General features: G+C 41.8%; 2 protein-coding genes across 3 annotated transcripts; both read right to left on the bottom strand.

The window, feature by feature from the left end:
* Positions 1-9,826: 9,826 nt before the first annotated feature.
* txndc15 (thioredoxin domain containing 15) lies at positions 9,827-14,942 on the bottom strand. Its single transcript, XM_023844756.2, has 5 exons — positions 14,660-14,942; positions 13,062-13,489; positions 12,582-12,745; positions 12,189-12,319; positions 9,827-11,864 (listed from the first exon to the last, which is right to left on the bottom strand). Exons 1-5 carry the CDS (start codon positions 14,748-14,750, stop codon positions 11,668-11,670), a joined length of 1,011 nt encoding a protein of 336 aa, XP_023700524.1. The 5' UTR covers positions 14,751-14,942; the 3' UTR covers positions 9,827-11,667.
* A 639-nt stretch (positions 14,943-15,581) lies between these two features.
* Positions 15,582-22,831, bottom strand: c24h5orf24 (chromosome 24 C5orf24 homolog). Of its 2 annotated transcripts, none has more exons than XM_023845040.2 (2): positions 22,544-22,831; positions 15,582-21,337 (listed from the first exon to the last, which is right to left on the bottom strand). In XM_023845040.2, exons 1-2 carry the CDS (start codon positions 22,607-22,609, stop codon positions 20,699-20,701), a joined length of 705 nt encoding a protein of 234 aa, XP_023700808.2. In that variant the 5' UTR covers positions 22,610-22,831; the 3' UTR covers positions 15,582-20,698. The 2 variants fall into 2 exon arrangements, with proteins under 2 accessions (XP_023700808.2, XP_023700809.2); XM_023845041.2 differs by having other exon boundaries at positions 15,582-21,334.
* Between the last annotated feature and the right edge of the window lie 272 nt (positions 22,832-23,103).

Genomic DNA, 23,103 nt, shown 5'->3' with positions numbered 1-23,103 from the left:
TATATTAACCTTTTACCATCAACATGTATTTAGTATGTACTCCTTTATATTAACCTTTTACCATCAACATGTATTTAGTATGTACTACTTTATATTAACCTTTTACCATCAACATGTATTTAGTATGTACACCTTTATATTAACCTTTTACCATCAACATATATTTAGTATGTACACCTTTATATTAACCTTTTACCATCAACATGTATTTAGTATGTACTCCTTTATATTAACCTTTTACCATCAACATGTATTTAGTATGTACTACTTTATATTAACCTTTTACCATCAACATGTATTTAGTATGTACTCCTTTATATTAACCTTTTACCATCAACATGTATTTAGTATGTACTACTTTATATTAACCTTTTACCATCAACATGTATTTAGTATGTACTACTTTATATTAACCTTTTACCATCAACATGTATTTAGTATGTACTCCTTTATATTAACCTTTTACCATCAACATGTATTTAGTATGTACTACTTTATATTAACCTTTTACCATCAACATGTATTTAGTATGTACACCTTTATATTAACCTTTTACCATTTCATTAATTTAAACTCAGGGTGTTGGTTTGGTTGCAGCATTGGTAGAGACCAAATCAGCCCCGAAATCCCCGCCCGCAAAACACACACGAAATTCACAAAGTGTTGGTAGGGATAAGGACATAGCCCTACTTTCCATACCCAAATCTACACCCGTCTTCTACAGCTGCTTTTAAACTGTATTTACCACAGCAATTATCTGAAATCAAAAGAATAGAATGCTGATATTCCCTGTGGTTGAATAAAGAAACGCAGACATATACAGGTGAGAGCAAGTTTTCTTTGAGGGGGAGGGGTTCACTGCACACAGCACCCTCAGAGCAACTGGGTGTTAAGGGCCTTGCTCACGGGTCCAACGGTGACATCATTCTGCCAGCCTGGGATTCGAACTGGCAACCTTCCGATCACAGTCACAGAGTCCCAACCTGCTGAGCCACACGTCACCCCCATCGGCTGCACTCCCTCCCATCGCCCTTGCCCATCTGGCTCTGTATTACCTGCCGGATCTTGTTCTTCTGCTGCTGGAGGACGGCCTGCTTCTTCTGGGCCAGAAACGCCTCGCGCTCACTCCGCACCTTGTCCTCAGACGCCCCGGCGGCGTACTGGGCAAGCGAAACGTTCCCAGGGGTCAAAAGCAGAAACAATGAGTATCGCAACAGGGATCAAACATCAAGACTAATCATGTCAGTCTATTTTCATTAAAAGAAAAAAAAAAAATACGCATGAAACGCATACTAGATACTCTCATTAAGTCAGAGCCCAAAGTCCAGTACTGACGACTGCACCTAACCCTCTTTGTGAAGCAGTGACATGCAACAGAGAAAATAATGAGCTTCACAAAACCTGGCAAACTACATCTGATCCTATATATAAAAAACTTCCAAGGGTATTTGCTTAACCATTGTTAAGAAAACAAGCACCCAAAAAGCAAACCCTTTTTGTAATCCATCCATTTTGGCTCAGCCACTATCACTGCCATTTTCCTGAAATGGTACTGAAATGTCACCTTAAATTATAGCTAATAATATTTCAGTTAGAGATTACAAAAAGGAACTCAACTTGGCCTCCCTTCCGCCCGCCCACGCACTCTGATAGGCGTTTTCCGGAAATAATACCACAGGTGCTGCACAAAAATGACCATCTTTCCACCTAGAGATCTAAAGAGCGGGGCAAAGATGAATCCCTTTCTTCACTCTAGCTGTGTCGCAGGGGTGATATATGGACGGCAAGGGTTCGACTGCAGGGATTCATCATCGGAGACGCTTGGCTGCCTGCCATTTCGAGGTATAAATGGCATCCGCTTGAGTACAGGGAAGCCTGATGAGATTCACCCGGCATCTGACAGCTATGTCACGAGCAGTAGGCGTAGAAGTATCGAGCAGGGCTTGGCATTGAACTTGGCGTTACACGCGACCTGTGTGGCCTGAGGATTTCAACAGTGTGAGGAAGAGGATACCCATGAAAAAGTCGGCATGAATGTCCAGGATGATCATGCCAACGTGCATGTTGAAAGCGAGAGAGTAGTAAGGGTGAAGAGGTGACTGAAGCCCAGGCTGGGGTCTTCTAGGTTTTGTTGCAGGTTGGTCCAGGCGTCAATCAGGAGGAAAAGAGACAAGCAAGCAGGCCCGTAGCCAGAAATAAATTTCAGGGTTGGTCTAGCAACTCTACAACTAGGTCTCTTTCCGTTGATTGCTGACCAGAGGGACGGGGTCCCTCTGGGTAGACTGAGGGGCAGGGGTGACCCCATCATTTTACTATCTGCGTAAGTGCCTCATTGGGAGCAAATTAATTTCGGGGAGGGGTTTAAACCTGAAATTTACTGCGTGGCTGCCTACCTGTAAAGGAACCAGGTTAGCAAAAAAAAATTCGCCTGTGTGTTACAAGGACATGTTCTTAAGGAAGCCAGCATCCAGCACCCCTGGAGCCAAGGGCCTTGTTTAAGGGCCCAACAATAATAGAATTACTCTGGTGACCATGGGCATTGAACCCACAACCTCCCAAACCCCCCAGGCAAAGTTCCATAATCCACCAAGCCATATTTATGCTTCTATTAATATTACAAATTCAGCAACAGTGATGGTATTTTTCCAGTCCCACAAGCATCTGTACCAGTGAGAGTTATAAAATAACAGCCTTGCTGTGCAGTTTTTAATTAGAATTTCTTCCAGAGCAACTGGGAGTGGATTGCAAGTTATTTCTGCCCATTTAGGCACCTGGACAGTTATTGAGGCACTAGGCGTTGAGATCCTTCCCAAGGGCTCAGAATCAGATTCCGTCACAGATCTTTCCAGGTCCACAGTCAGCAGCCAATTAGAGATGAGTAAATGGACTTATGCTTACCATAACAAAACTGGAAAATCTAAGGACGGCACAGCCAAGATCTCTCAAGTTCTCTAGGTCTGCAGTTTAGAGATCACCAGAGTAACAATATCAAAAATAAACAAACACAAGTGAAAACATAAGATGGTAGATATACACCTCCTTCTTCATAATCTGGAAGAAAGCCCCAATCAGCACCTACCAATTTTCCCCCTCAAAAATCGCTATTTTGACTAACAGACAGAGTTTTAAGGGCTAAAAATTTTAAGTAACCAATGCCGTCCCTTGTTTCCCTGCATGAATGAAACGGTCTCGGCACCCTCAAGGTGCGACGTGGGCGCATATCTCGGGTGATGCTGGAAGAACTGGCCTCATACTCTCTTGTGAACATAGGAATGAAGGAGAGCGCGAGGACGATGGTGTCTAACATGTTCTACCCGTTTCTCCAATAATTCCCCGGCTGCTCATACGCCTTCATTAAAACACTCCGTGCAGTAGACTGCTGGGGAAAACTCATCGGCGACCTGAAGCTAAACAAAGACTCTAGGATTTATTTACACCTAGTTACGGTTATCTACAACGCAGTTAATAAAGCGGAAAAGAGGGGCGGTGTTGACGCGATGGACATCATGATTAAGTGGTTTTGAAGAGCGACTTCTGGATAATACTGGCAATGCATCGATTACATTATACGTCATTTCTCCGGCGAAGACACAAGTTTAACGCGATATCCCACAAGTTCGCCGGCTTGGCCAGCGTTTCTAAGGCTCAGCGAGTATTCAAAATTTACCAGTTAAAGCAAATTGATTTTTTAAAAGGCCTACATTTTAATTAAGAAAATATTCCTAACAGTGTTGGTGTCTAAACACAATAAATGGATTTCTTTAGCATCTGCAATATTTTATTGTGCTGGCATACTGCATCTCTGTCGTAAAGTTTTAAATAAAGTTTAAAATCTTGGATCCAGATATTGATATTTTTTTCAGGGCGAATCGCAAAAAGAAAATCGTCGGACGGGCTTTCTGACTTGCTTCGTGTTAACAAATATTTCTCTGCTGACTGTGACTGGGCTCAGCCTCTTCCGTCTGCGCCGTATATAGATTTTTGACATTTAATTCTTTAGTCATATAGTCATTAGTGTATAAGTATAGGCTGTGCATTATTGTATCTGCTGTAAAACAGGAGCGGGTATGTGTCATCTGTCTCCACAGAAACCTGGATCCGCGTGCTGTGTTTATATTGATTCCAGGTCCCACTTTATTTTTGTAACGAAGCTATTTAAAGCTACTACAATGATTGCTGCACTGCGACATACCAAACACGCGGGCATTATTTAAACACACATGTTATCGTGACTCTAAGAAACTCGACGTTATTAATTGTGTGTTACCTAAACACCACCAGAATCGCTGGTGTTACACGTTTAAGTGACCCAAACTGTTGAGATATGTAAAGTTTGTTTAGAATTACATCACAAACGATTTTTTTTACTGTAACCCTCATTAGAAGCGATTTATGGACAGATTTTCTGATTTAAAAATATATCTTTCGCAATTATCAATGTGTATAGTACATTACACACTTTTACACCAAATTGTAGTATAGGCTAGTAAAACACTACAACGGTTCTCAGGCATCGTCTTAATATAGCTTATTATAGTAATATTATAATATGTAAAATTTAGAACCAAGTATATAAAACGAAATATCCCACTTATTACTATTTTTAATTTTGTAAAAAAAAAAAAAAAAAAAAAAAAAAAAGAAGCCATATTGTAACGCAAAACAAAACGAGGACGTGTGGATGAAAAAAAATTGGAAAGAAATTTCAGCCAGATTCCTCCCTCCCATCTTTCACAGCCAAGCATAGCTAATGTTGAGAGAAAGAGAGAGGATAAGAAATATCTCTATAAACAGTCATCTCCCACTAGAGGAGTCGAGAGTCTGGGTTACTGTGTTTTAATATTGCGTGGATTAATGGCAAAATCGTCTCATAGTATTGTCGGTCCATCAAAGTAGTAGCAGAAATCCTTGGACTCTAAATCTTATCTACCAAGGCTCCTTTCTGGAGTTTTTATATTACATTCGATTTTGGGGGCCCGGGTTCCACCATTTACCTTTGAGCGTGCAAAGATAGCTTTTGCACACACGTGCGCAAACAAATCACCTATTGTATGGGAGATGTGTCCAATATATACATATATATCGCTGCTCATGTGGATGTTTTCTTAAAAATTGATTTCTCGAGTGGAGCAATAAATTTGCGCTGACGTTAAAAGTTAGCATGTTGTAAATATTGAACCCGTCCGGGCGATGAGAAGATAACGCCACCCAATGCACTAGGTTACAGCTTCACGTGAAGTGCAGAGAAGCCTCTCAAATCTCTGCACGCACCTCCAGCATCCACGTGCCCAACGAAAACGTTCGGCAGAACCATCTGAGGAGATGGGAGGGGACGCATGGTATAGTCTTCATAAATAAGACGGCTTGTTGTTTCAAAGGTCTGCCAATGACACAAGCAAACGAATTCTGAAAATGCATAACTTCAAAGTGCGCAATGAAAGCCACATTGCTGTTTAAAGGAACTTTTTTTTTTCATATTTCTGTGGTATGCAAGAAGTCCAATCAGTCCCCGTGCGCGGAGTGATTACGGCTATTTTAATTATCTACAAAGAGTGAAATCCCTCACGCGTCGCACCCACTGTGAAAAATCAGTACCAGCCATTTCAGAGCAATTTCCAACTGCAATCTCAATTAACCCTCTAAATACTTCCTCGTCTAATTAAATCAACTGAAACGCTATTGTTTATAAGCTCTTTTCGGGCCCATATCTGTTGCCCCATCAACCGTCTGTCATTATGAAGCAAAATTACATCGAAAGGAAATTATGTTTAGCCCTCACTATGTTGTAACCAATTTATAGCCGTTTTTTTCCACGTGATGTAACAGGATCGGCGACTCGATCTAATTGGTTATCAAGGAAACTATCTTGTGATCAATTTAAGTAATTGCTATATTCCTGCAACTTGACCCTGGCAATAGTTTGGGACTGGAGCCTGCTTTTCCTCAACCTTCATTAAAAATAATATCAATTATTAAACAGCCAGTAGCCTAAATTACTTCGTTAAAAACACTTTCCGTCCAATATGACAAAAAAAAATTGACATTCTTATTCCATGAAGCGCACCTGCATTTCCAATAAAATTGCCATCGTCAAATATGGAAATGTTTGCCGAATGCCTAAAATTCTCTAAACCAGATTGATTGCTAACCGCGCAAATGGACATGTCAGTCTTTTAAAGGGTGCCTCGCAGTAAACGGGCGTTTTCAGCAAAAAAACAAAAAATCTGCACAGGTCAAGGACCGTCTCTTCTGTGGCGTTTTGTTTATCTTCTACGGCACGGCGCGTTTGTCCTGCCGCAGTAACTGACATCCTGTCAAAGGCCAGTAATTTGATGAAACGTTACGCAGACGCGCATCTGAAATAATCAGAAACACCTGATGGAGGCGGGGACGGGCGCGCGCGCGTTCCTTGCGAGCAGCGTTAACAACGTTTTGAGTTATTACCATATGATTGTCCTAAAACGCTGGATGAGGTGGCTTTGCGTCGGAGCGCCGGTATCTCCTTGTGGTGAAATCGAAATGCAGCTCATAGTTTCAAACATATGTGGATGTTATTTGTACATTTTCCACCGTGCTTTGAGCCGGAGAATACGGGCAAGACTAACTGCGTGCAGATTCATTTGCCATCCCCCCGTTGTACGGACTATCCACTAGCATGCAAGCGTTGCGTCGTTTATTTGTGACAAAGAATTTAGAGAATGGGGCTCCGGTTTTATGATGTATAAACATGTTAGACAAAATATTTCCCTGCTACATATTCTGCAAAAACAACGGCAAAACTTTGTTTACATCTGCCAGAAACACAATTTTAAGAAGCAGCCGGGGATTTGTCAGCTGAGTTAACTAGATTTGAAACCGCGCTCTCCCAGTTAACACAGAGCATCCGCTGGTGCTGAAAGCCCTGCGCTTTGCAGACTCTCCAGCGCTCCCTTGACAACTGGCAATCAATGACATAATACCTGCACTTCATGTAGGAAGTCCGTTTCGGGGTGAAAGAATCTGCAGGGAAAGTGAACCGACTGGAAGGTTCCCCATATGTATGAGAAACAAAGAAGAAAATTAATAAAAATGAGTTACGACAGCTAGAATGCACGGGATAGAAGAGTTCCATTTTGCTGAAGATTTTTTTTTTTTTTTTTTTAATTTAAAAACAAGATACTCTTGGCTGACATCTAAACAGTTGCATCACAGTATGAGAAAAACGAGCGGATTGGTCTCGCTATGCCCTGAATCGTCAGACGATTTAACCTTTTCGTGCTGGCTGCCCTTGGAGACAGGGACTTTGTGAACTTTGAACGTCTGCCGATCTAAAGCAAATAGGTTATCTCTAATTCTTTGGTTGTTTAGCAACTACCAGTTAACTGCCGTCTGTGTTTTAAACCACAAATGTGGGATGTTGCATTGTAACCTTATTTTGCATTTGCGAATCTTGTATATTTCCGTTATTTAATTTTTGGTTGCTTAAAACATTTGCTATGCACGCCTGTTTTCTATACGTCCATAGTAATGTAGAGCTAATCACATAATTAAATATTCTGTTTCATGAGAGAAAGGGGGAAAATTATTTATAAAAATCTCAAGATGTCCCGAGGATCTGCACAATTCAGGTTTCAGCTGTGAGGCAGAACACAAAAAAATAAAATGGACAGAGTTGGGTATGATTATGCAAGCGTTGGTCCAAGTGAAGAATTTTGGTATTCTATACGTATCAGTGTCAAAATTAAAAATACTTCAAAGGCTAAAATTAGGACGCATTCTCCACTTCTCGTATATAATTTACTACTGCCTGGATGTCAGTGAAGTAAGATTTCTACTAACAGCATTCAATTTGTTCTCGTGAAAAAAATCAAATGCAAATATATATATTTTTTGCTGATTCTTCGTTTGGCGTCGGTGTATGAAATTCAACCTCACATATAATTTTAGTTTCGTACAGCACTTGGTAAAAGCTAACTGCCCAATAGGACCGTGTCTTCTTTTTCTGGGGATTTGTGACTCTCATTATAAACGGAGTAGGATCTAGTTTCTCAGAGTCCATCACTTTGGAGATAAGTAGCGAATGGAAATTGTCCAGCATGTCAGTCTTCATCTCAATTCCCCTTGAGAAGAGCCGTACAAACTGCCCCCAAATAGGGGAAAATGTGAAATATAAAAGAAGAAAACGGCCAGAATCTCAAATTGGAACAACGTGGTTTTGTCCCCATTACTGCGAGACACGAACCGAATTTCAAGCCGGGGAGGATGACGAGATTGTTAGCTGGTGGTTTCTGAAGGAGATGAAAAGTTTTGGCGAATGTGATTGTTTGTGAAAGAGATCATTCAGATTGAAATCCCAATGGTCGCCACGCGGGTCTCTGGTCTCTCTCCACGTAATCTGGTTTGACAAGAAAGCGGGTAAGAGAAGAGTTTTACTGCGCGCGCAGCAGATGGTGGGGGTCAGGGCCCAGCCCTCAACTTCAAACACATGGAAGTGTAAAAACAGAGTATGTTAGGGGCTAAAACAACTAACCACTGGATTAAAGGATGTCCGCTAAGTGCCCTTGAGATTCTGCAGTTTACATCTGGTAAATCTAGAAGAAAAATACAAATTACAAATCGGTATGACAAGGTACGGTTATCAGACAATTAAAAATTTCCGCATCAGACTTCTCCCTTTCTGATCAGAATTAAATTTCGACTGACTTAATAAAGGTGGTTTGGGCTACCTATTCATGATAATTTTACATGTGAAATATTCAAACTTGAGGTTTTTAAATAATATAAGGTTTAAGGGTTGGGATATAGCCTATATACCCGTTGTATTGAATGAGAATCAGAAATTACAGAAACTGAACATATTTTTCTAAATGATGCAGCAGTACTAATTTTTAGGTCGTGTGCAAACGATGCACATTTATTTACAAAAATCAAATCGCAAAATAATATTGGCTTCAGACTGGTTTTCTGAATGGGCCATGATTGCAACGACCGCAGGAGTGGTTTTCTACACCTATGCCAACTCGCAGAGATCAGAAACCAGCTTGCACCTGCATCCAATCATCGGAGTGGCAGGTGAGGGGGGGGGGGAGGTAGTCCTTTCCGCAGAGCCGCGCTGTTTTCCAGCAGTTTCCACAACCCGCTGCATCTCCGCTGCTCTCTACAAATCAAACCGCAGCTCAAATCAAACGTCCGCGGGCAAGCTGGTATTTCTGCAGCGGAGACGGATAAATGACACGTCTGACAAGTCCCAATCACTGCACACTCAGAGTAACGCGGCGTGGCTGACACTGAGAAACGCGGCAATGCGGGTGTTAACTATAAACTTAGGAGTCTTGATTTAACTGTACCCTGTCTGGGAATATCGGAGAGGAAATTTTGGAGGTCTTTAAATCAAATGCTTGTCAGTGTGTTTACCGTCTTCCTGGCGGTTCTCTGCGCTGTTTGCAGTCGCTGTCCATCTTGCACCAAGTACTGGATAAAACTGGATATAAACTTTGCTGAGCGGCTTCTCGCACTGGGGGTACCGTGCTCTCTGCTGCAGTGCTTCCGCTTAGCGGTGGATCCCCACAGCCGAATCTATCTTGACTGGACACCTGTCTTCCCATATATGCTGCCCGACTTTATCTAAACTCCTCAACTGATCCCCACCCTAATTATCCGCAACCATTTTCTGCCATGTTTGAAAAATAAATATGCCACTTTTTGACATTGTTGTCATTTATTCTTGGGGCAGTTAGATGGTGATTATGAAGTTCTCCAATAACAGCTTATGCAGTATGGTGGATTTGCGGACAATGAAACTTTCATATCATTCTTTGGTCGCTTTACAAAATCCAGAACAGTCTGGTTTCACGAAAGTTATTTATTCTTTTATTCTTTGTTTATTCTCGAACAAGTGCTTTTCGGTGTCTAATGGTCCACTTAGCCAACATTTTGCATTTTCAGGAAAAATGACGAAAGGCGATAAACAAAACGTAAGACATGACTGCTTGCTTAGAAATTACGATTTTTTTTTTCAAAAGCAGTGTACATGACAAATATTCCCAACAAATACTGATGAATTGTAATTGAAGATTTAATCACACTGGCTGTCCTTTTAAAAGTTCACAGTTCAGAGGAACAGCCTTAAATTACCCAAAAGTACCCCCATTGATGTGTCTAACGATTGTAAATTACCTTACCTTTTTAAGTTGTTCACTGGAATTCAGCAGGACAAAACTGTATTTCTGCATTTTTTTTATTCTGTGGTTTTTATGAATAACGGGAGTGTTACATGGTTTTAAATAAAATGAGAAATAGTAGACGTTTGTTGAAACCTACCAACCAAAATTTGAATGCCCACAAATTTATCGGACTATAATTTTGGGGCCATGTTTAATTGTAGTGGTTTTACTTTATTATCGCATGGACTGCGTATAGGTCTGCTAAAAACCTTTGGCCAAATAACGCGTTGCAATTTTTTTTTCTCGACGCTTTGTCGCATTGCGCCCCCTATTGGAGGTAATATATCATCACTGCTGGCACGCCATTTTACCCAGGCGAGAAAGAGCAGAAGAGACAGACTAGAAGACAAAAAGATTTTAAGGCTTCAGCAGAAACATTCTAATAACTGTGGTGGTCCAGAGACTACCATATACATCGAGAATGTAGGCCATAAATTTATTTTGGGGGTGAAATAAAATTAGATAAAAACGTACTGTTTAATAACAAACGCCTTAACTGGATAAGCCAGCACTGAAAATACATTGCTGTAGAATAAACAGTTTTTATTCACCTATAAACTTTCAGGCCAACCTATGAGTAATGTAATAGATGTGTACTTGATTTGATCCTCTCACCAATGGTTATTAGTAATAAGGATCTTGCCAGTTTGGAAGTGAAGGCAATTCACACGCTCCCCATGATTTTGCGCGTGTGCACGCCACAGGACCCCGAGTTCTCGAATAGGCCTTGGTGTTAAATCCACTGTGAATCACATTTTAGTTATGGATTATTTCACTTTCTCACTCTTTCGACCAATCATAAATATTGGTTATATATGACGTGGTAGCCTAATATAGTCATAATTACGTTTTTCTGTAGGCTATATTTGTACAACTTAAGGTGCATACATTTTTTAAATGGATGAACCAGTAAAAACAATAAATAATAGTAATAATAAAATAATAATAATAATAACCATTACGACAGTCCTTAGATTAACAACTTCACTATTTGTAATGATTAACGCTCGCTACAATTACAATGCATAAGCATACAATATAGCATGTAAAAGCGATTTCACAATGACCTAATAGAATTCAATTAACAACTGGTTTTAGGCAAATCAAGAATCTGACTGAACTGGAAAACATCTGTGATGCACATTTCCCGGACTTGGGCATAGGATCCGGGGGGGGGGGTGTCCTGCATTTAAATTATGGAATTGTACCCACCCCAATATCAGCAACATCCTCATTCAATTTGGATCCATATCTGGAAATGCGTTTCAAGGCAATTGGCACAGGAATTATCAATCAAATTATTTATTGTAAATATTAAGCACAATCGGAAACCAGCGAATAAAACAGCTCTGTAACAAGGACTGAGTTAATATTAAATATAAAATTGCTTTTTTTCTTAACTTTATTCACCTTGCAATGACTCATACAGCAGCGTCACAGCCTCTCTGCCGGGGCAGACTCCTCCTTAGTCCTGATGTTCATGCTCCTGCCCTGGGATGAGCCTCCGGATGCTGTCCGTCCGCAGTATCGCGTAAAGCGTAAACCCAAATATAAACGTGACTGAAAACACGAGCAGCCAATCGACGCCTTTGACGGGGACGCTGGGCAGCGGCCCCCAACGATCCTCCTCCGTCACATTCTGGCCTGGAACTATCTCGAAACCTGCAGGCGACACGTAAAGAAGGATGCGTTGAGTTTACCTGAAGGTTTAATAATCACGTTTTCCAATCTCACAAGCAGGACAGCGATTAGAACGCAAAATAATTCCAATTCAAGTCTCATATGAAACGGAAATGTCATTAACGGAAGACTGAAGGAAAATGCAATGTAATATTTATTAGTATATATAAATATCGTCTGGTAGGCTACTTAATAAAAGGAACTTGATGTGTTTCCTCGGTGGTGTATCTCTTTACAGTTGGAAATGTAATAAACGGACGGAACTAAATAAAACTTTAGACTAAAACGTTAGAGGCAAATACACACCCGTCTGGTTTGCTATAAATGCCGTTAAAGTTTCCAGGGTCCTTTCCGTCTGGTTGAACCTGGCCATCGGTTTAACCCCTTGAAACAGAAGGATGTTTGGGACAGCTACTGTTCCAAACCTCGTGGAAAGACTAAAAAAAACAGAAAGAAAAAAAACAGAAAGAAAATGACGTGTCGCACAGAGGCTTAAGGGAGATTATTAATATCTCAAGAAAAGTAAATACCTGCTGATAAAAGCAGATTAACCAAGTGCGTGCTTTAGATATTTTTAAGAGGTAGAGATAGAGAGTATTAATGACAAGTAAGTGTATTCAGCTTCTGTGATCTGGTTATTTAAAAATAGGTTTTGATGACAGACAGGGGTCCTGCCAGATGGGTCCCTAATGAACCAACCTGCTGTGCTGAGATGCATCCAGGGCCAGAAAGCGCATGCCGGGAAAGACTCGAGGCAGTGCGTTGAAGTGGGGAGCCAGGCTAGCCGAGAACTGGCACCAGGTGGTGTAGAATAAGACCAGAGAGCATTCTGTGCTGTTAGCGTTCAGGAATTCCATCAGATCCTGTATGGGTGACACACCATACCGCAGTGACAAACTCAATCCCCCAACTTCCCCCACTCAAATCCGGCTTCACAACATAAGCCAACCCTGGTCCGCAAGAGCAAGGGAGTGTGGGGATTTTTGCCCTACTAGAGTGGCGAAATGCATGACCAGAATAATATATTACCCAGAATGCAACTCAGAAACCATTTTGCTGTTTGTATTAGTAGAGATGTTGCTGGTGGTATTAATAGAGCCCAAATACCTGCACGAAAACTGCATCCAACCAAGACTAGGGGCAGGAATCATAGATAACAGCCATTTCACGTTGGAGTACCTGTGATGCATTTAGGATCTGCACAGCCAGACTATCGTTGTCAGTGACGTTTATCTTGTGACAGTTGACTTTGTGCTGCTTTGGCGCGTCTGTGGAGTTCTGTTCCTCGCTGGCCATGATGTCCACGTGGACCATCCCCAGGGTAACCGGTTCCATCTCTTCGGGGCCGTTCCCGTCTGCCAGATCCCCTGATGCTGTGGAGAATCCGGCCTGCATATCCTTGACGCTTCTGGGAATGAGGGACTCCAGTCCAGCCGGGTCGACGGACACCTCCGTGCCCAGCACGGCGTCTGCAATCTCTGCAGTCTTGAAGCTCCACTTCGGCTGCAGCTCTGGATCCTCACGTTCCACAAACTCGGGGCTGTCCTCCAAGCTGACCCCCTTGTAAACGTCCTCCAGAATTTTTAACTCCTTTGGCTCACTAACCTCTGTGACAGAAAAGAGAGAAATATTCTCAGCTACAAAAGCACGTCTTTGACTCCAAACTCAGTAGCATCGCTCCAGGTCCTGCCAACGACATGACTACGCACACCAACCTACTGCGAGATACCCAGGGTCCATATCTATCTATTAAGTAGTTACACATCTGGTAAAAATGTTTTAACCAAGTTAATTTCATTTGGGGCATTTGTAAAATAAAAACAAAGACGTTAAGTTAGCATGCAAGGCTATGTTAGTTATCTTTCAGACAGAACAAAGTACTGCAATCCAAGGAGAAAACATTTCACTTGCGTTATCAAGCCCAATCAGTATAAAAGGACACTAATCAGGAAACGTCCAATATATTGTGCAATCACCTTCATGAAAATAGCTTAACTGTATTTCATAAGGTGACCGCTGGTATTCATTATTCTCGTACTCCGTCTCGGTAGAATAGAATAGTCACGTCTCTGGGCCTCTGAGAAAGGCCATTAACAACACCCCCCCCCCCCGTTCCAGGGGTAGGCGAAAAGAGAATTTTCCCACGTGGATCAATAAAGTGTCATTATTATTATTATTATTATTATTATTATTATTATTATTAAGTAACCTACGTATGCCGGCTGCACAGAATTCGTAAGTCATACTCATTAAAATTAGAGTAAATACAATACAGAATATACGGCAGCACTGGAACAAATTATATAATTTATTTTTGATATGTGACTGGTATTTATAGATGACTAGATTTGTAACTTTTATTACAAATACTAATCTTCTGTTGACAGCGACCTGCTTGCACGTCTGAGCTCGGTCTGTACGTATACGGTTGGTGGCTGTCTCGGCCTTCACCAAGACGGTGCATTTTTAAGCATCACCTCCGGCTATAACACAGTTTTTAATCAGTATTTATTACCTAATATTCAAATGAAAGCTGTGACTACCGCGCTGACCGTCATTGCGTCAGTTAAAACCCGACCTTACACAAGAATCAATACCAGTTTTGTAGCTGTATACCTTATACAACTGCATGCATGCCATGCACACCAATTCTGCAGCAAACCCAAATATCTGTGCTATTAGATATGTCCCGAGAATATACTGGGTGGTAAATAACGTTAAACGTTAAACAGTATTTCACCGATGCTCTGCTAGTCGCCTGACATGCCATATCTTACCGGCTGCGGTCAGCACCGCTCCCTGTCTGATGGCGGACAGAGTCACATATACGGTGCACAGGACGTCCATCATTATCGATGTCAGCCGCATGGCCGCAGCCTGTTTGATTTACACAAAACGGCGACCTTAACACATCAGGAGCTCATGTCTGCCACCATCCGCACTCGCTAAAGCGGAGTGTCCGTCCGCGGCGACTGTTTCCGGGGGAAGGCTTTCAGCGCCGGGCGCAGCTTATTAACTCCTTGGGCGCCGCACGAGTCTCATCTCAGCCTATTTTACAGATGAACTCTGCAAGCACTGGTTAAACAGCATGGATATAAATCGCTGGGCGACAGTGAACGACTTCCGATTTAGTGGGAGTTATTACAGCACAGCGTCACACGGTGCACTGCAATGTGTCGAAATGTAGGCCTAGGAAAACCTCATAAGCAGTTACGTCTTTTATTCGTTGTGTGCACCTTCCCTCTAGAAATGCAGGTGAAGTTGTATAAAATTTCACGTGTATCAAAAACATGTATTATAATTTAACAAATTCATTTGCGGTGAATTTAAAATGCTCATTTCAGTGAGCATAATGTATTACTAACTGCATAAGTTGTTAGTGTTGGGGATAACAATAGTAATACTTTAATTTTGGGTGGTTAACCGTACGGTATTTCTTAACGATTCGCAGACCGAACCCCCACTACTTACTGGAGCATAAACTAAAGACTACGAACCCACACTAGTGGTGACTATCAATCACTGTCAATCAGGATCTGGATAAACCAATTCTCTTTGGTTACTTAATTAGTTCCAGGTTGCGGTCTGCTAGGCAGAGTTCCTGTATTACTGGCCAAAAACAAATGATGCATGTATGCGGCGTTAGTTCTAATTTTCTGGTGAGTGTAATCAATGACCTAATGTCGATCAGCAGCACAGTTGTATTAAGCAACATTTATTTATTGTATTGATCACTGGCTGGTCTTCAACACACATGGTTATTATGCATGCTAATTTAGAAGTAGGATTAACAGTATTTATGAAATAATGTTTATTATACAACACACCACACTGGACGATCATGCAGAAAAGAACTGAAAATAAAATACATTTTTTTCCTGTTTTAGATAGGTACAGTATGATCTGTGGAATTAATCTTTAATGACAATGGAACTATGAAATTAAAAACTGGTTTCTGTGGCGAGGAAAACCATATTCATAATTTTTATAAAAGGTTCAGCTGTAAGGTTTTATACTATTATAATTCCAGATCTGCAGAACGGACATGAAATTCAGCTTCTTGAAGACAAAATCAAGCCTGGTATATTATGGACAGTAGTAACAAGCCAACCTTGACACATTTATGACCAAATGACAAGCACACGATTATCTCATCATGTTCTTTCCCCTCTTTTCAATTAGGGTTGTTGGCTGCTCTGCTCATAGCCCCTTATGAGGTCATCTTGGTTCCAGATGACATCACAATTCCCTCAACGACCCTCAACCTCAACATTCAGTTTAAAGCTGAAGTCAGAGTTGTCAGAGTATTCACACTGCAATCCTCAGCCTGCCAGTCTTTTCGGTGTGTATAGAGGTCTCCGACAAAGATTCTGCCCTTTTGGCGCAAACCTTACACACACAAACAGAATTGTAATCCTCAGAGTGCTAGCATAGAAAGTGCACGTCAAACGTAAAAGTGGTAGAAGGAGCACCAACTAACAAAGTACACACACACACACACAAAAAAAAACATCTTCAATATTCCACATTAACAAAGAAATATTCTAGTGAACGAAATAAATATAAAAGAAACATTGTATTCACTATGTCAAGAAAACGACAGAGCCCCTCTGTCATAGCAAGAAGGTACGTGGTTATGTCAATATAATGTCACATGGATATACGTGTCATAAACATGATGTCAAACAAACAGGTTTACATATAGGCACCACAAAAAGGCATTTAAGTTAGCACAGAAGTGTACGATGAGGGGGAAGAAGTAGTGGTCAATGATCTGGACTGAGTTGAGTCACTCCGTCTTCTGTTTACCACATAATTCTTGTTATTTGGAGGTGCTCAGGATTACCTGACAACATTGCACTGTTAACTCATGCCTCAACTGAAAACAGAGGACATAAAAGAGCCAAAACTGGCATACGTTTTGTTTTCTGGCTTTACAAATGTAAACGGGAAAAACATTACATTATACAGCTAAAGCATATATGCTTTATGTAAAGCAACATAGATGTGAACAGTTTTACATTGTTATATATATATATGTGTACTAGAGGTGTCACCCTACAGTCGTCAAGGGCTGGACTTCAGCAGGATGTGGAATACACTTTAATTTGTGTCTGATTTAAACCTGACACACCAGCAAATGTTACCTGCAACTCAAAGAGTTCTATAAATCAGTTTTCAAACAATGAAAAAACTCATCCCGTAGTCCTTGACAACATAAGTCTGACCAAAATTATTTGCTCGGTTAGGTACTATGTTTTTTCACTAAAGCAATTCAGGTTATCCACCTATGCCAGTAAGGTGCCTTCAGGCGTGCAAGTCGATGACATTTATTCCACCACGACTCCCACGTCCCTAAACACAGCCTCGTGTTCACCCACAGTACTGACTTAATTTCACAAACCAGGCAAACTGGCGGAAACCTCTGAAAAGGAAAGCAATGTATTTGTGAAGTTTAAGAGGCAGATTACGTCAGTTTCTTTGGTTAAGGAAAATATAGCCTATAACAAAAACAGCATGTCAAAAGAAGTATGCATGCAAAGATTTTAGGTACATCGTTTGATAAAAAATCTCGCTTCGTGATACTTTCCACGTTTAAGATTGGAAAACAGAGTCTTTTTACACAGTCATCGTTTCTACAGGCTAAACCAACAAGAGATCATGTTGTCTGAGGTGAGGCCCAACTGACCTGCAAAGCTCTCACATAGTTATAATACTAATATCAATACTTATCATTTTAACACAAAAAAATCAGGACGTGAAACAAAACACAGTAAAACCCAGACAGAAAATTCAAATATGTCACAGGACTGTCACACAGTGTCCGTTAATTCAAACAACTGACAATTAAACCTACAGCTTACGGCAGGTAAGATAACTCCACCTTAAACTTTCTGTGGTTCATAACGACATTACAATTTCGGCCCCCAACTTACGATACATGCTCAGCAAAGCTGTAGGTTAATTTCACAGAACACCGAGAAGGAGTATATTACAAAAATATCACAAAAACACTGAAATATTCCCATCCACACTAACAGGAACAATCCAACAAACTCTATCAACAGTAACTCAACTAATGACTAAAATAATCTCAGCATTGGTGACTGACAGTAAAGGTAGCCAACATTGTGATTATTTCAACTGGGCTCAAGAGATGCTCTTAGAAGCTGTGAGTATATTAATGTCTCTGTAATTAAGATCTGGTACGCAGCTTGTAAAACGGTTCAACTGGCTGATTGTCTGTCACTGAGATACAGTTTAAAAAAACAGCAGTGTGATTTGTGGAAACCTTGAATAATATTACAGGATTGTGTCTGGGCAGGGACACACTAACGAAGGCAAGTATCGTTGTTTTTTTTCTTCTTTTCTACATATTTAAGGATGGAATTTGAGAGAAAAAATATTTTTGGCAAATATCCTGGGAAAAAACATCAAATACAGTAATTATCAAAGACTCCAAAGGTAAAAACCGGCCATGTCGTGCTTGCATGTTTCCGGAAGGGGGTTTGGTCCACATTCAAGTGTAAAATTTGACTCGTCTTAATATTAAAATAACCAACTTCCATAACAAACGCATGTACATTTTGTAGCACCTTTTAGATCTGTACCGTGGCCTTTAAACCGTATAAAACTACTTACATCCATGAACTGCTCCTTAACAGGTATGACTTCCATAAACAGTCACAAGATAAAAACCTGGGTTTGGAAAAATGACGTATATAATAATTGATATTTTTGTATACAGTGATTTTAATATAAAGACATTGTACTCAATGGCATGGTCAACTGTTCTTCATTCTTCTCAGTTAGGCTGGACTCCTGACGTAAGGACACATCTACTTCTTAGTAACAACATTCCATGTATTTTTCAGGTGTAATATCTCATTTTTCTCAAGCCCAATCTCTCCTTTAATTATTCATTGGTTTATTGCATAAACTTTTTTCCCACGAGTAAAATGATTAAGTATATCCGAAGACTGCTGCTATTCTGACATGTCATTTTCTGGGAATACCACATGTGACATGTATGGCCAATCAGAAAGCACGTTTGACTTCCCTACTTTAAACTGTCCTGACAGTGGCTGAACCCACTAACACCGCAGCGTCAGAATCCACCGCCGGCTGACTTTGTAAGACTTCACATGGCTGCGGAGCTCTTTCTGCGTCACCCAAATTCAGTAAAATATATGTTTTAAAGCCGATTCATTTTAGCATGCAGCTGAACGTTAATTCAGATTAAATACAGCAAAAAGAAAGCTGCTGTTTGATAACTAAGGAAAAAATTTCTTCTGTATCTTATGAAGAATATTTATATCATAGAAGTCTTGTGGTGAACAAACATTGTCATGTGAACCAGCAGTTATACCATTTGTTTTACACACAATATATATTATGTATACCCAGTGACAAAAAAAAATTAAGCACCCAGAAGTAATGGTCCGATTTGGATGTAATTTGGTACACGTGCAGACCAGCGATGGGTATGGAAATGATTCGATTTGCAAGAAGCTGGCATGTCTAGTTAGCAGACACACAGAATGTCCAGTAGACGCGTTAGACAGCACACCCAACACTTGATAGAGTTTGACAGGGGTCGCATTTTGGATTTGCATGAGGCCGGGTGGTCGTATCGTGCAATTGCCCGGCCTGGGGGGCATGCACATGTCACAGTCGCCCGATGTTGGAACCAACAGGCAGGTGAGGCCACCCACACACGTCGTGAAGGTTCCGGTCACCAAGATCACACCAAGGGAGGATCGCCGTATTTTGCGCCAAAGCATTACAGAACCCCATGCCATCCGTGTCTCGATGGCTGGCATCAGCCGGACTACGGGTTCACCGTCCCATGCATAGACTGGCATTAACACCAGCACAGAGTTGGCTGTGTTTTGACTGGTGCCGTAACTGGGAGGCATGGGCTGATGACACATGACGTCGTACCATGCTCAGCGATGAATCGCGGTTCTGCATTACCACGGATGACTGTCGTGTGCATGTATGGTGGCGCCGAGGGGAGAGGACCAATCCTGCCAATGGTGTGGAGAGACATAGGATGTGACTTCAGGTCATCTCAGGTAGTGATTCGGGGGACCCTGACGGCACAGCGCTACGTCAGTGACATCCTGCGTCTGCATGTCTTACCCCTCCTGAGACAGCACCCTGGTATAGTCTTTCAACTAGATAACGCCCGTCCACACACGACACGTGTCTATGGACTGCCTGCATCATGTTGCGGTCTTCCTGTGGCCAGCCAAGTCCCTCAATCTTTCCCTAATCAAACTTGTGTGGGATCAGCTCGGACGTCAACTCACACCCAGTGCCAATCTGCAGGATCTCGAGGGCCAGTTACAACAGCCGTGGGCCGACTTGCCGTAGAAGAGGTTACAACGGCTGTACGACTCCCTTCCACACCGTATCACCGCATGTACCCAGGCCCGGGGGGGTGCCACACCCTACTGACATGGGACCAGCGATGTGCCCATACTGCCAACTCTGTTGTTCGTTTGATCTGATATTGTAATCATTGAAATACAGTCACATGACCCTTTCACCACGTGCAAATTCATTTCATTTCCACCACTGTGTCTGGATGCTTAACTTTTTCGTCACTGAGTGTATATATATTTATATATATATATATATATTTTCTTATGAAAAAAGGATTCGATTGAGGCAGACACAGCAGAGGTGCATGCCAATGAAAGGGTCACTCCCCCCAAATCGTGGGTATCTGCATATCCACAGTACGCAGAACATGTGCTCAGATCTCAGGTCCTGGCAGGCCGTGCGGTGATTACGAGGGGGAGGGGCTTTTACTCGTTGGCCTCCTTCTCTTTGCTGCCAGTTTCACACAGGCCCGTTTTCTGCATGACGTTGTAGGGGAAGGAGGCTGCGCTGCAAGCACCACCGTAGCCCAGCTTGGTGAGCCGAGAGAGGGCTTTGATGCTGCCCGGGGGCCTTCCGGGGCTCACCTTATAGCCTGCGGCCTTAGTGGTACCTAGGGGTCTTCCTGGACTCGTTTTAAACCCCGCCGCCTTGGTGGTGCCCAGCGGTCGCCCGGTGCTGGTCCTGTACCCAGCAGATTTCGTGGTCCCCGACGGCCGGCCTCTTCTGCCGGACCTCCCCTGCCCTTTCTTCCTCTTGGAGTCTTCGGGCTTCTCTCCGTTTTTGACCCCCAGGGCCTGTTGCTGCTGCTGTTGCTGGGGGAGAACCTCGCCCCGGATGTCCTGCCTCTGGCACGGCATGGATTTGAGGGCGTTCTGAGGCGGTGGGGGCAAGGGGGGCAGGGACATCTGCAGCGGCGGCTGTGGAGGGGGTGGGTAGAACTTGTTGGGCTGCGGGTTGCACAGGTCAAAGTGGCTGGCGGGGTGGCGTCCATCTTCGGCCAGGCAGGAGGGCCTGCCGCTCATGCAGTAGTCGTTGTTATTGGCAACCTGGTGCATCATCTTCTGCTGAAGGATGCAAAACATTACTAAGAAACAAAACAATGTCGCATGTTTCATTCTGCGGGACTAAACGTAAGGTGGAGAGTGACAGAGTCACAGACGGTCATACAATATACTGTATGCAAGTAAGAACAATCTAACAATTTGTTCTCTGGTATAAAGGTATGAATAAAGGTGTGTTTACCTTACCTAAGCAATAAATACCTACACCCATACCAATTCACCTTAGCTTGTTTGCATTGTAATGCCTTTATATACATGATAAATAACTAGAGTAAACATCCCTAGCAACCAGTAGAATATTACCTGCATTTAAATGATTTCACCAGTTTTACCACTAAATGATGAGGATCTGCTAGAATATTACTTACTGAAGAGCGATGTGAAGATTAACATTTTGGTCCATGAAGATTTTTTTTAATCACATTCATATTTCTCATAGTATTTTTAATTATCATTGTCTTCGAACATGAATAAACTGGGGGAACTGGGTAGTCGAATTAGTACCACGTAATAATATTAATATATTGGGGGGGGGTACATTCAATATATTTTATAAATAGTATTTTAAAATATCAGTTAATAAACAGTAAAAACAAAACGACATTAAACAAAGGTGAGGCAGTCCCTAGTGGATCGATTAAGCTATACATCGATTTTAAACATGGTGTAGACCTCTAGCTTTCTTACCGGGGCAGTGAAAGGTAAGTACGTTCAGACCAAGAACTTTTGCAGTGATGGTGAAAGTTAAAATAAATCAACGGAAATTGCTGCTACTGCCATCGTTAAATGCCCAACGTGCAATGCATGCCAAACCAGTTTTCGTAAATACATATAAAGGAGTGGTAAGCTAGCTAAGGGGTATTACTGTAGACGGATAGCTAGCCAGCTAGCTGGTGTGTTTTCTGTCTAAATCACGAATAAAAAAACGGATATTCGACCCCCTGCGTTCAGTATGTTTTTTTCGTTTCAATATCGTCGCTGCACCCCCGATTTTGATAGACTTCTTATTCAAAATAATTGTCTGCTTATAAACATAGCGACTGTAAAATGAACAAATGGGGTCTTTGTTTTTGGGATATGTAGAAAACAGACGCATTAATCTCGCACATGGAAAGCGTTCATATAAGCAACAATAGCTCTTCCACAATCATATCGATTATAGTCGACGCAAGCCAGATACAGGTCATTAAAAACAGCGAATTACTGTACCTCGATTTGTCTGCAGATCACGGAATGTGAACGGTTAACTGCAAAAATGACAGATTTCCCATCCATCAGATCCTAAAGTGGTCTCATTTTTTCAGGTGGATCGCAAGCCATAGATGACTTATGGTTGGTTCTGTGTATCTTAAGAAAAACAAGGAGTAAAAAAAAGCGTAGACGCTGAATGATGTCGGGGTGTCTTATTATTTTTTCCTGTTGCTGAGAGGTTTAGATGAGAAAGGCAGCCATTTCCATTAAACATTAATCGGACAGGCGGCGCCAGTGCGCAGGCGCATTCACCCCGCCAGGGCTTGCGGCGACGCCAGAACGAGACTGGCAGCTGGAAGCGGCCGTTAAAATGGCACCGATCGGCGCTCGCTGGGCGCCCGGTTTTTGGGTGTCGTTCAGATTAATGTCGTTCAATTTAAATCGAGATTTAATATTGAGACATTTCTCAGCTTTCCGTCTATAAGAAAAAAAAATATTATGCCGCAGTATTTCCCTTAAGATTAAGAAAACCACAAATGTCCCTCGAAGCTCGTGAAGTCAACGTACAGACGGCGCTG

Source organism: Paramormyrops kingsleyae, chromosome 24 (genome assembly GCF_048594095.1).
Source record: "Paramormyrops kingsleyae isolate MSU_618 chromosome 24, PKINGS_0.4, whole genome shotgun sequence".
NCBI classification, from domain to species: Eukaryota; Metazoa; Chordata; class Actinopteri; order Osteoglossiformes; family Mormyridae; genus Paramormyrops; species Paramormyrops kingsleyae.
Note: the sequence above shows the minus strand (reverse complement) of the source record. Positions and strands in the feature narration are given on the sequence as shown.